Source organism: Strix aluco, chromosome 12 (assembly GCF_031877795.1).
Source record: "Strix aluco isolate bStrAlu1 chromosome 12, bStrAlu1.hap1, whole genome shotgun sequence".
In the NCBI taxonomy this organism is placed as follows: domain Eukaryota; kingdom Metazoa; phylum Chordata; class Aves; order Strigiformes; family Strigidae; genus Strix; species Strix aluco.
In genome coordinates this window covers 17,527,464-17,540,389 of record NC_133942.1, presented here as the reverse complement: position 1 = coordinate 17,540,389, position 12,926 = coordinate 17,527,464, and the positions used below count along the sequence as shown (strand labels likewise).

Here is a 12,926-nt window from a genome sequence, read left to right as displayed (position 1 = left end):
TTTGCATTTGCCCCTTTTCTTTTCCCCCAGGTGAAATAAAATTGTGTTTCAAATCCATCACAAAGCACTAGGGGATTTTAGAGGGGAAGTGAGGCAGGCCAGAGTTAAGTTTTCCTTGCAGCCCAAACCTTTTACCTCTGCTTACCAGTAGGTGAACCAGAAAGCAAAACTTGACAGTAAGTGCAATAGAAACTGGCTAATTGGTTTCCCATGTTTAATTTTGAGATGCTTTTTTTTTGCATTTCTTTCCATCCTGAACAAGCAGTAAGTTTTGGTGCCTGCTTGCTACTGAAATCAATATAAATGTTGCTTCCTTCCCCAGCTCTTTTTTCTTATTAACCCTTGACAATGTCATTCTAGGTGCCAAGTTGACATTGCTGCCCTGCCGACGAAGCAGACCAATTGCTTAGAGCTGCCTCTGGAAAAACATCTGGGGTCTCTGCTAATGTTGATTGCAGTTGCCCCATGTACAGGAGTGTCGATCTCCGATCTGTGTGTCTGCCCTTTGGGGGACCCCAGTGAACGGCAACAGATTTCACAGCGCTACGTGAGTTTGCATTTTTTTTCTCCTTTAGTTTTGAAAGTAGTCAAAATTGCAGGAAAAAAAGATATAAAATTGTCCAGTCATAATAACATGTCTCCTACCAGAGAAAACTATTAGACAGAATAGTTATTATGTTTAGAATGACAAGGAGATTGGCAGGGCAGATAGACCCAAGCAATTTGGCTGCTTGTATTTGTTGGGTTTTAAACTAATACTTTTCTTTGTAAACTTGAATTGTATTAAGAGATTATCATGGGGAACGAGACACACTGAATATCACAGAGAGATTGTAGTATACTTAGATTTCTTTCCTCCTTTGTGGAGGATCTGTTCTAAACTCTGAACTGTTGGAAGATAAAGCCATATGATGGCTTCCATGCCTCAATCCTCAAAAGCGGTGCAAGAGGGAATAAGCATATCTCTCTGAAATGGGGTGTGAGACTGAGGAAGTTGAACCACATTAAGTCGAAGTTTTTAGGGACAGATTCTTCACTCCTGATTGAGTATGCTGCTTTCCCAACCCATGCTGCTTTTCCAGGTCTATGTCCCATTTTCTGTTTTAATGGGCAGATGATACTTGCGTAAACATGCAGGGCTCCTTCCAATTTCCACCATAACATTAACATGTAACTTATTGAATGGAGAATTTTCTTAGGTAGTGTGTGATGTCATGAACCTCAGGGAGACTGGGATAGTGGACAGGTATTTATGGCTATATGAGCTGCTGAACTGAAACACTGCAGAAATAGTGATGGAAATAAAAATGTAAGTCATTTAGTAGTTCAATAATTTCTATTTCTTATTGAATTACAAAAGAAATACATATTTATGCTTTCCTCCTTGCAGTGTATAAAGAATTCCTTTCAGGACATAAAGGATATTGGCTTCTTACAAGTCAAAGTTTTAAAGGCGGTGGACCTGTTGGCAGCAGATTTTGCAGGTATTTTATTTCTGTTTTGCAGCATACGATGCTATAATATATGTTGTGAGTGCTACTTAGACTTTGGGCAGTACTGTCAGTTGATCAAGGAGAAGTAAATCTTCCCATTATTTCTCCAGTGGCGAAACCTGCCTCAGAGAACTGACATACCAAATGGTTTTGACTCCCAAAAGTACATGGGAAGGTCCAGTGGATGAGATCTGATTTCCCCTTTAGATCTGAGCAGCATGGCTGCCTAACACTTAACACAGCATGGTGTGCTGTTGTATTTTCCAGCAGGAATATGTAAAATAAGTTGATGATAAACTGATGGTGCCTGCAAAGCAGCATCTTTTATTGGGTGCCTTGTGAGTTTGTGAGCAAGACGGAAAGATTTTGGGGGCGTCTCACATGGTGCTGAGTGTGTGGGTTTGGGTGGTGCTGCAGGCTGTCACCCAAAAAAGAAAGCTTGCCAGCGATGGGGATGTGAGTGCGATGGCTTCTCTTACAGCTCGTTTGAGGCTTCAATTTGGGATGATCTTTTTGGTGCTCTTTCTCCAAGAAAAGGATGGCTTTTCCACTGAGCTGTATCTCAAATTGTGCTTGGTCGTGACAGCAATGGACACTAACACCTTTTAAAAATACAACTTTATATTGTTTCTCCAGGGAAGGTCTAGGGAATTGATACTTCTCTGTAGCGACTGCCTGGATATTATTATTTTTATTATCATCTTCTCCAGGATTCTGGAGACCTTTTAATTCCCCTCTGTATCTTGCAGCAGCTCGTAATTCACAGCCACAGCACTGTGTGTTGTATATTTGCTGACATAGTCATTTTATAAGATAACTTGTTGATAAAAGCAGGAAAGATGCTAGAGAGAAAACACTCGTGCTCCATTCCCTGGCATTCATGAAGACATTGTAACATAAGAGAACGTTGCTCCTCAAATAAGAACCAAAAGAGAAAGCCCAAGATTAATCATAATACTATTTCAGTTTCAATTGACTGCTTAACCTTGTGATGGGAAAAAAGGTTACTGCAGAGAGCGGTACTTTAAAGAACTGAAGAACTTAATTTGCAAACAAAAAACTTGCCAATGCTGAAAGGTATCTTGGACAGAAATGCATTTCTAAATTGACATAATGTATACATCTATATGGAATTAAGAGTGTAACTGCACCTTACTAATAAGTTTAATAAGTGTACCACAGCAAAGCAGAACCTTTGGCAAATGGCAAGGCTAGGGCTATCTAGAAATATGTGAGAGACAGTGTCCAGTGAAAGAACTGAGCCTGGAAGGTTATTTACCCTTTGGAAAACTTCACTGATGCTAATGCAGTTGCATCAGTGAGGAATTTGGCCCTCTTTCCCTCAATACTTAAACAGGAGCATGTGGGTGGATAATGAACATTGGAAGAGACACGCAGGTTCTTGATTCTGCAATTCAAAGACTTTTCATACAGAGTATGTGACACACATTCCTTGTGCATAGCACAGAGTGAAATTCTGCTTAAGTAAAAGGTTACTCAGTCTGTCATTATATTCAAAATAACCCAGGCTTTGAGCCTGATTCATGAAGCAAATGACAAATTGTTTTTCAATGGCAGTGCTGAAAATATCCTAGTATTATGCTGTAATAGACCCACCAAATTGCAAAAGGATGCAGCCATTTTAGGTAAAAATAGCATAATTTCTGATCGTGAAATGAGAGACATAAAGATTAATTATCTGTTCTGAGCCATTCATAAATGATTAGTGCAGCAATTATGGGCTTCCATAATAGAGCCCTCCTAGAGCAGTGCCATATTTCCTGCATTGCCAGGGAGACTGCTCAGATTTATTGTTATTGATAAAAGTAAATTCAAAGTCCAGCTAAAAATCTGATAAAGGGAGAATCGCAGAGACAATAAGAGGTACAAAGATTTCAAGGGTTAATAGAGGAGCAGTATGAGCAGGTAGCATTCCCTCCCTCTCCTGTCCCATAGCAGTCATGACTCTTGCATGGGTGAACTGCAGACCAGTCGTTTGATGACAAGTGTAATGCCACTTTATACTTTATTCCCATGGTAAAGATTGGATTTTGGTGTGATTGGGATTTCTGTTGTCAGTTGATTATATGTTGGTATTATAGATTTTAATTGCAAGTTTTTAGCCCACTATAATAATAGCTATCAGAAAACAACATAGTATCTGCGTTGGTTCTGAACAGTGTTTTGAAAATCCATGCTTTACCATTTGACATAAATTTTAGGCTAGTTTCTACACAGCTATATCAAATATGTAGAAGCTCTTCAGCCACAGCTAGCCCAGTTTGAGCCTTCCATACTTTTATATTCCTAGATAATAGTTTTGTTGACTTTTCCTGCTTTGTTGGATGTTTTCTGTGTACGCATGAGAGTTCTTCTCAAACACTGCATTTGCTCACTGACCAAAAAATAGCATTCAGAATACCAAATTATACAGTGGGATTGTTTTTGGCATATACCAGTTTGCATTTCAAGCAGTTTCTCTGAAAGGGTACGTGCGTTTTCCACACTTAGCAGGGAATGGACACGTAAGCTGAAAAGGAGAAGACAAATAGATTCCAGTAACACACATGGTCTTTAAACTTTACCAATATTGACTAGTTAATACCCACTGTTTACATACTGAAGAGATTCCTGTTTAGTTTATAAACTTCTCAGAGTAAGAACCTTAAAGAACTCTGCATTAATAATACCAAAAATAAGGATTAAGAAAAAGACAGCTTTTGCTTAAATATCTTGTTTGTCTGCTATCTAAATCCCTGCATTGCTGACATATTTAGTTGCCTACATAAAAGTTAGGCTGGAGTGTCTATTGCTGAGTTATACACGAACACTGAAGATGAGATTAAATCAGATATTAAGCCAGACATGCTGATAAAGGGTACTCAGTTCATGATGGAAACTGCTGAGCTGCAGTAAGTTGTGAAAGCTGCAAATTCATGTGATGTGAGTTATCAAAAAAATACATTAACAAACATGTTTTTGCCATAATAGTTCCACGCTAACATCTCCCTTTGAGAGGAGGTTTGGATTTTTTTTTTTTGTTTTGGGGGTTTTGTTTGCTTGCTTTAAGTGTGATACCTGGTTCACGCATGGATTCTCTAGTTGATGTTGGGTTTTGTTTAAACTGCGGCACTGTGTAGGGTCTTCATAGCCTCAAGGACTTGCTCACGTGGAACTAATTGAAGAAATGCTGCCGATACAGACAGTGCTGTGCTTCTCATGGTGCGGGTACTTAATCCTGTAATCAACTGAAGAAGACCACAGACTTTAAGCAGAGGATAAAATAGAGAGCTGTAATGGCAGCACTGATGCTTACCAGGGTCGGAATGATGGTACTGCTTTTATAATGTCGTCTGAGTAATTGTCAGCGTGAGCAGGTTTTTCTTGCTGTAAAGACTTAGAGATGATTCATTGTAAGTCTCAGATTTCAGGTATTAGAGTGAAGCCACCTGAGTTGTAAGGTAAGTGTTAGTTTCCAGAACCGAGAATGCATCAGAGCTATTGTTTATGTAGCAAGTCATTCCAACAGAACAAGGCAATTTGCAGTTGTCTTAATTGGACAAATAAAATTAGATCCATCACTTCCTCAGCCCTACTGCAAAGAAAAAGTGTGCATGCTAAATACAGTAACACGTGCACTTAATTTTTTTCTTTGATCTATCTGATCTTTCCCTAGGTAAAAGTGATCCTTTCTGTGTATTAGAGCTGGGAAACGACAGTCTTCAAACACACACCGTTTACAAGAACCTCAATCCAGAGTGGAACAAAGTTTTCACATTGTAAGTGGATTGCTTTTGAAAACATGCTGCAACACCAAACAGTTAGCAGCTTAACTATAAAAGCTATCGACTTTGGGAAAATACAGAGGTCAAGTTTAAGATATGTCATTTTTTCATACTCAGAGAGGATGTTGGAGAAATATCCAATATAACTCAATTAAAGCCTTTTGCCTTTTACTAGTTCTTGCATGGAGTTTATTAATAGAAGTCATTAAAAGAAAAATTACTGTGATATTTATAGGAAGAATCATGACTAGACATAATGGAGTCATAGCTGGATCCAAGAGATAACAGAAAGTAGAGACCATATACTCATGCCTACATTTTCCATAATTTAAAATAAAATATGTTTCATTGAACCATGGTATAATCCTCATTTATTTTGTAAGTAAGCAGAAAATTAGAGCCTGTGTTGTTCCTGGTATATTTTCTGAATTTAAACTAGTCAAACATATCTTATAACAAGTTAGAAGCTTAAATTTTTATGGAAATCAAAATATTATTTTTGGTGACTATTAATAACAGCAGTGATAATTTAGGTATTGCTTTTAGGCAGCACAGGTTTTAATCTTGCTTTATGCTGACAAAGATTTTTTTTGAGAATAACTGAAATAAATGTCTCCAAGACTGTAGTAGTCTGTGGCAAGGAAGACAACACTGAGGGCTGGCAGTGGAGCATTTATGACATTTGCATCTGTCCACTGGAGGGACAGTTTGAGAATGAATGTTGGTCTTGCAAGAAGTCCATCATAAATACTGGGCTGGATGTGAATGCAATAAAAAGTATCTGATCTCTTTGATAGAAGTACCTTGCAGGATTTCTGTTTAGTCATGGGTATAGCTGAATGCGTGTCTTTTGGAGTCCTTTCTCTTACTTTCTCTGTTCTCAAGAAGCTTCCACTTATCACTGTTTATTCTGAGACTGTGCCAGCAGATGAGTCTTGTCGGATGTTTAGCCAACAAAATAAATCTAGTAAGGATCTGAAATTATTGTATTTGAAAAGAAAGTTTGTGTCTATACTTCCTGTGGGTCTCAGAAATGTCAGCTATGGACTATCTCTAACTTTTTTATTGTTGTTGCATGGCTAGTGGAAGCACCAAATCTGCAGAACTGGTCAGGCTCTCACATTTCTCCTTAGATTTTTGGCCAATTAAAAAAAAAATCAATTAAGCACCTTAAAAGCTACTGATGTGTTAGATTTATTTTGGAGCACAGTGGATTGTTTTGAGTGGATGAATCCATTTCAGCTGGAGGTTTCAATACCACCAGAGAGCCCTTCTCATCATGTTCAGATTTTCTGTGACACATTTATCTGTGTGTGTAACTGTGGGCTTTTAATATTTTATACCACTGGTAGCTATATCATGTGGAAAATGATAATGGCTTGGAGAGGAATATGGATGCATGGTTGCAGAAGTAGCATGCTTCAATGTATTTTAAAGCCATAATGTCTTGAAAACAGTGCATTTCATGGTGGTTTGCCTGCCACTGGGTCACATCACAGAACGTGCTATGGCTGCTAGCTGGAGAGACAACCAGGGTTTTAGGTTCAGATTCTGTGAGTGTCCATGAGGAGTGAATCTACCGTGTTGCAGGCGGAGGTTTCGGGAGCAGGGCTGCTCTGAAACAACCTCCTTTTTGGCAGAACTTAGTTAAATAACAAATGTACACTGTACCACGTATCTCTTTCACTCTTGCACGTGGAAAAAGGTAAAGAGGAGATAATGAATGCAACTCAAGTTGCCTCCACTTACCCATGCTTTTACAGGCACACAGATTCTAACTTTTCTTAAATGAGACCCTGATTTATTAATGATCTTGTAAATACTTGGGATCGAGTGCCTGCTACCACCTCAGTAGAGCATTTGCACTGAATGGAACAAAAATATTGTACATTTGGTCTTTAATTAGGGTCAATAGATTGGTTATTTTTAAAGTGATTGGTTTTGTTAGTCCCTTAAAAGGGAGATAATTGTTCAATAATTGTTCAAGTCAAATGAAGTTACGTAAGTTTTCTTTCCTGGATTATTTCTTTAATGTCCTGAAGGCTGGCTTTGAATTCAGGCCTTGACCTCTCCCTGTCACCCAGTTTTGTCTGGTGGGAGCTGGGTTTTACACTGTTAGCATCATCAATGTGCAAAAAATGTCACTGTCTGGTAGTTTTCTTCACCTAGTTATGGGACTGAAGCATGAGGGGAAAGCTTGGGGAATACCGATCATTTGATTCATTTTTTTGGGGAATTTAATTAAATGCTAGTTTTATACTCCAAGGTAATACAAACTTAATTAGTAAAACAGTATTCTCAGATCTTTGTGGAGGAGACTGTGTGCATGTGTATTGAATATTATTTTTTTATGTATCTGCACTTTTCATTCCAGCCCTATTAAAGATATTCATGATGTTCTGGAAGTAACGGTGTTTGACGAAGATGGAGATAAACCCCCTGATTTTCTTGGAAAAGTTGCCATCCCTTTGCTATCTGTAAGTTACCTTTGCCACATGTATCATTCAAACATTGATAGTTTTGCTGGGAACAAGTTGCATTTCTTTTCCCTGTAGCACAAAGCAACACAGATTTAGAGATAAACAGGTTTTGTGATCTATATATGCCTTAGTTGGCAGTGTTTATAGTTCTCCTTAGTGTAACGAGCATTGCCAACCCATTTTAGTACAAATTTGGTTGATTGGAAAAAAAATTGCAGAAGTGTCTGCACTTCATCAGTACTATATGCCATGTAGGTCTGAAAACATAATTGAATTGTTCTGTATGTTTCCACATCATCTTCTGAAGGTAACATTTTAAGCATGTCTTTGTTCTGTCTTGCTTCTTTTTACTCCAAGAAAGTAATTGCACATCACAGTAGGATTGACTAGAGATAGCTGTTATTGGCACAGCTGAATAAAATTACCTAAAAGGGGTGTTTTCTACTCCATAGTGCTTTTAAAGACTGGTGCCTTTTGTTCTGTAAACAAATATATGAAGAGTGAGCTCTACCATGGGAGTATAAAATAAAAACTGGAAACAAAGCGAGCTCAGGGGAAAGTGGTTGCTCTGGAGATTAAGGAGACTTGAAGCTTTTTCAGAAATGGCCAAAAAAGGCCAAGCTAAAGAGAGGGGAACGTAAAAGGGTCATTAAAAAACATTAATAGAGAAATGGGGGGAAAAGCAGCTTTGTTTTTGGTAAGACTGATTTAATTTTGGGACAAGGCTGGTAATAGAGTGAGTAAAACAGATCAAGAGGATGTAAACAGCTCCATGTGTGTGTGCAGTATCACAGAAGATTCTGGTTACTTTTGCAGTAACATTTGGGAAGAACTTTCTAGGCTGTGACTTTTATTAAATCAATTAGTAGATGAGACTTAAAACATCACGGCACTCTTGTGCTCGTATCAGTCAAGGTGTGTAAACATGTTTAACCGTAAGCATGGTGGTTTCCTTGAGTTTTGAGTCACCGATGTCATGCAGCGAGTATTGCGTTGAGCCCTGTACACACACTGAAGCTTGCCATATATAACATGATTCAAGTGATACATGCAGTGGTGAGATGCTTTCGGTAATGCGCAGTGTGATGCTGTGGGTAATAGCCCTCTTGAATAGGCAGACGGTGAATCGTGATTGAAATTATAGAGTAGAAAATTGCAGTATTGTTTTGAAATGTCCCTGTGAAAGCATATTCACCTCTGCAAAATGGCTGGCACACATCTTTCATGGTTAAGGCAAAAGTTTGTCTTTGAGGTGGGCTTCTGCAGGAAAGGCAGTGTTGTAATAACAGGTTAGTGGGGCTCTGTCCTAGCAGAGACTGGAGAAATGGGAGGTTTCTAGAGGGAAAGCAAAGGTCCCGTCTGACCAAAGTGAGCCATATAAGCCCCACAGAGTCAGCATAGCTTAGGTAAGGGACCAATCAAGATCAGAGAGGGGAACCGCAAATATTTAATGTTTCCAAATAGATAGTGAACTGCCTAGAAAACTCTTGAACTGACTTAAAGATATGATCCCAACCTAAGGAATGCTTTATAGTGATAAGGAAATCGGCCAACGTGCTCCAGTTCTGTTGTTATTTTGTCTAAATAAGTGTATTTCTTGTGTATGTGAATTAAAAGCAACGTGGCTTTCTGAATCTCTTCACGAAAGTGTGTTTGCTTTCATCCACTGCGTGCCCTTTCCAAGTTATACTGAGGTCTAGAACGGGGGAACCCCTGCAATTTGGGGATATCAAGACCCTATGCTATGGAAGCTGAGGAGTAAATACTGAGCTCCTGGTGCCCCCACACACTGTCCTGTGCTTTGCAATCCTCTTCCCTCCATGGCTCGGACAACAAGGTCTTTTTGAGGCTGAGGATATTTTAGATTGTTTGTCTATTTTAGTGGCTTGAGTTGTCAATATCTCCAGTTTTAGAGCAATATTAGAGTCAGTTGGGCATGGAGGATGATTTGATGTTTACAGGGAGGAAAAAACCTCTTAACATCTTTTATTCCATTTTTGATCACTTTGTTAATTTTTCCCCAAGTCCTCATATCTCTGATGTTACTGGAAGAGAGTGGCTGGAGCAGCTGCTCTCCTGCAGATCCAGTGCTTGCCAAATGGTCTGCATGATCGGCAGCAGGCTGTGTGGGCTCACAGTGAGAAGATGTTAGATTTGGATTTTCTGTTGATTTTATAGGCATTTGTCAAGTATCCCTTAGGAAGCATGTAACAAGGCAGACGAGGGGAGTGCATGTGTGTGGTAATGTCCAAACTATTCAGCGTAGGTTTTTTGTCCAAGGTTTGAGACAAAAAAATAAAATAAAAATTGTTTATGCTTTCCCTTGCCAACTGATCTTCTTCCTTCCTCTCCAAACTTCTCTGCCTCCTATTTCACTCAAATCTAGTGTAAATATATTTGTCTCTGCTTCTGATTAAAAAACATTTTGCACCTATTAACTTAGTCTGCTCAGAGAACTGCAATTTTCTAAGCTTTTTTTCTTGAAATGGGAATTTCGGTGTACATTGTCATTTTGACTATAAATTTGAATGTATCCTTTGAACCATTTAGATAAATATGCTGAAAGAGAACAATAGTTAAAGACTCAAGAAAGCCTTGCAAATCATATAGGTTTAATTTCTCTAGGTAATCAGGCCTAATATTTGCCTTGCATTAAATTCTCTTTTGATAATAGAAGAGCATTTGCTGGTTGTTTTTTTTTTCCCTGTTAAAACTGCACAAGTTTGACTTGTGAGCTGTCAGCACATGAAGTAAGTTTACTTCAGGAATTGTTCATGGATGACTAGATTCTTTTCTTAATGAAAAATTACCTTGAGTAAAGTATGTGTTGGAGTGATATGAAATGTTTAATTAATTTGACAATGAATTTTGGTTTGAATGTGTTCAGTAGTCTTACACTGGTGCTTTGCAAACATGTGTACACCATCATCACAATAACACACGAATAACCTTACTGCACAAAAAATTCAGAGATGGTGAAATTTATTTATGCGTAACATTCATCCTCAACTGTGATCTAGGCTTATTGCAGGCACCAAATAAGAAGCATAAAAAATTGGGCAGTAGGGGAAGATTTTTAAAGTGTCAGATTGTGAATAAAGCTGAAAACTTCATGTTCTTTTGATAGGCATGATGAAGCAATATTGGACAAGTACACAATTTTCTTAGTTTCTCATACAGCTCTATTAATGCACTCTAGACACATTGATTGTGATAGCATTACACTGAATTTGGATTTTTCTCTGTTTGTAGGTAGGTGGGGGACAGAGGGAGAGAAGTGGTTATTTGCTTGCATTTTATCTTGAGCTTTTCCATGTTAGTCAACCTATTGTATTTTTTCCCCCTGCCTTTCTTTACATCAGACTACTGTCATCCTCTAAAGCACGTATGAGCGAGCTCCTCTCAGATACAGCTCTGGTCAACCACATTCACAGGAGTGGAATTTAAACTGGAAAAGACACAGATTAGTGCTACTAGGATAGTCAGCAGAATGGGTCGCTCTCTTGCCAGAGGTGACTTATAGTGTCTGGCTTGCTTAACCTTTGGGCTGAGAGGGGGAGGTTGCTTTCTCAGAACCTGGGGAAAGAAAGCGAAGACCATTTACACCACTGAACAGAGCAGGCTTTTGTGCTAGAAACTGAAGAAGATCCTGGAGAATGGAGAAGTAGGGCAAAAGACTTCATTGCCTCAAGAAAGGAGTTTGATAGGTTTAGAAGTTTTGTAGGTTTTGGGGGACTTGAACTAATTATCAAAGAAGTCCTTTCCATCTCTGTTCCTTTGTGCCCTAGATCTTAGTAAAAGCAAACGTGTTTCTCTTTGTGAGGGTCTGTCTTTTGTTTTGCTTCAAGAGACTTCTATCTCCTAGAAGGCTGCAAGTTATTAGAGACATGGGAGCATATAGTGTGCTTCAATGAATTTGAAAGCAGAGCATATCAAATATCCTCATGTAGAAAGACCTCTGAGTGAAGTTGTATCGCAGAATGGAATGGTTTTTATCTGCTGAATTATCAGCTCAGAGTAGACTTCAGCTGCACCCTTTCTTCAGCAAACAGGAAGAGGTCTATGAAATATTTTCAAGTGCCAAGCAAGGTCGGTAGCCGGTGGTACACTGAAAACAAGTAGTATGCCTTTCACAAGCTTAATTATCTAAAACATGGCCTGGATTCAGAGAGCAGACACCTCATGATTGCAGTTACTTAGCACTTGACCATAAGTGCACAGCCTTTTCCAGGAGAAAGCTTCAGAGTTTGAAAAAAGTGAAAATGCTCCATTTATGCAATAGAGGCTGTGGTGAAGTGGATAGTCTGTTCTGATTTTTATCCCTAACATGAACTAGAAATTTTGGAATGGGGGAAAAACCCCCCACATCTCTTCCAGAAAAAATGATATCTTGTTTCTGAAATTAAATTCTTCCCTGACCATGCACTATTCACTGAAATGGTATCAACAGGAATGTTTTTATTGAGTATCACCTGGGATCCTTGTGCTCCCAAGGTTTTCAGCTCCTCCTCAGGCTGCCTGGAAGCCCTTGTGTGGCTGCTTGATTTCTTTCAGACCGTCAGCTCCATATCTATTCGGTCTTTGGATATCAATCCTCTGCCAAGAGCCCACATTTCCATTCTACTTTGGATCCCACAGAAGTCTGTTAAAAGTGAAATGTTTGGAGCAAAGAGTTTTGGAATGAATGAATGGGCATTTCGTACAAAATCAAATCAAGGTCTATTGCAAGACTGGAGAGAAACAAAAAAACTCTTTATTCATGTCCAGGTGGATCAAATGTGTGGCTTGCTTTCATCTTTTCCTGCAGAAATATGCCCTTTGATAAGGGTAGGTGTGTGTCTATTACAAGACAGCTTTATGTTATTCAGGGCAAATGGTATGACATTGTGCATCAGCAATGAGCTCAAGCAGGAATATCAGAGGTCCCAAATGCTTTAGATGAATTACCCTTGGAGAGTAGCCATTACCCTTTCCACGTGTCATGGGTGTTGATGTACAGAGGTTTAACCCAGCGTTCTTCTGTCAGGTCATCAATATATGACATTGAATCTGCATCAAAGCTGGATACAGAGTGAAGTTTTCTTAAAATCAATGTGAAAAAAAAGCCACTAAACCATATTTCTTTGAGACAAGAGCAATGAAAAAACACCCTTTGCTGCGTAAGGGTC

General features: G+C 38.9%; 1 protein-coding gene across 1 annotated transcript in view; it reads left to right on the top strand.

The window, feature by feature from the left end:
* Positions 1 to 12,926, top strand: part of MCTP2 (multiple C2 and transmembrane domain containing 2) — a 121,146-nt gene that overhangs the window by 55,589 nt on the left and 52,631 nt on the right. Inside the window, exons 12-15 of the mRNA XM_074837539.1 lie at positions 361 to 547; positions 1,391 to 1,484; positions 5,170 to 5,272; positions 7,653 to 7,755. Coding sequence (XP_074693640.1) covers positions 361 to 547; positions 1,391 to 1,484; positions 5,170 to 5,272; positions 7,653 to 7,755 — 487 coding nt within the window. The remainder of the gene's footprint in view (positions 1 to 360; positions 548 to 1,390; positions 1,485 to 5,169; positions 5,273 to 7,652; positions 7,756 to 12,926) is intronic.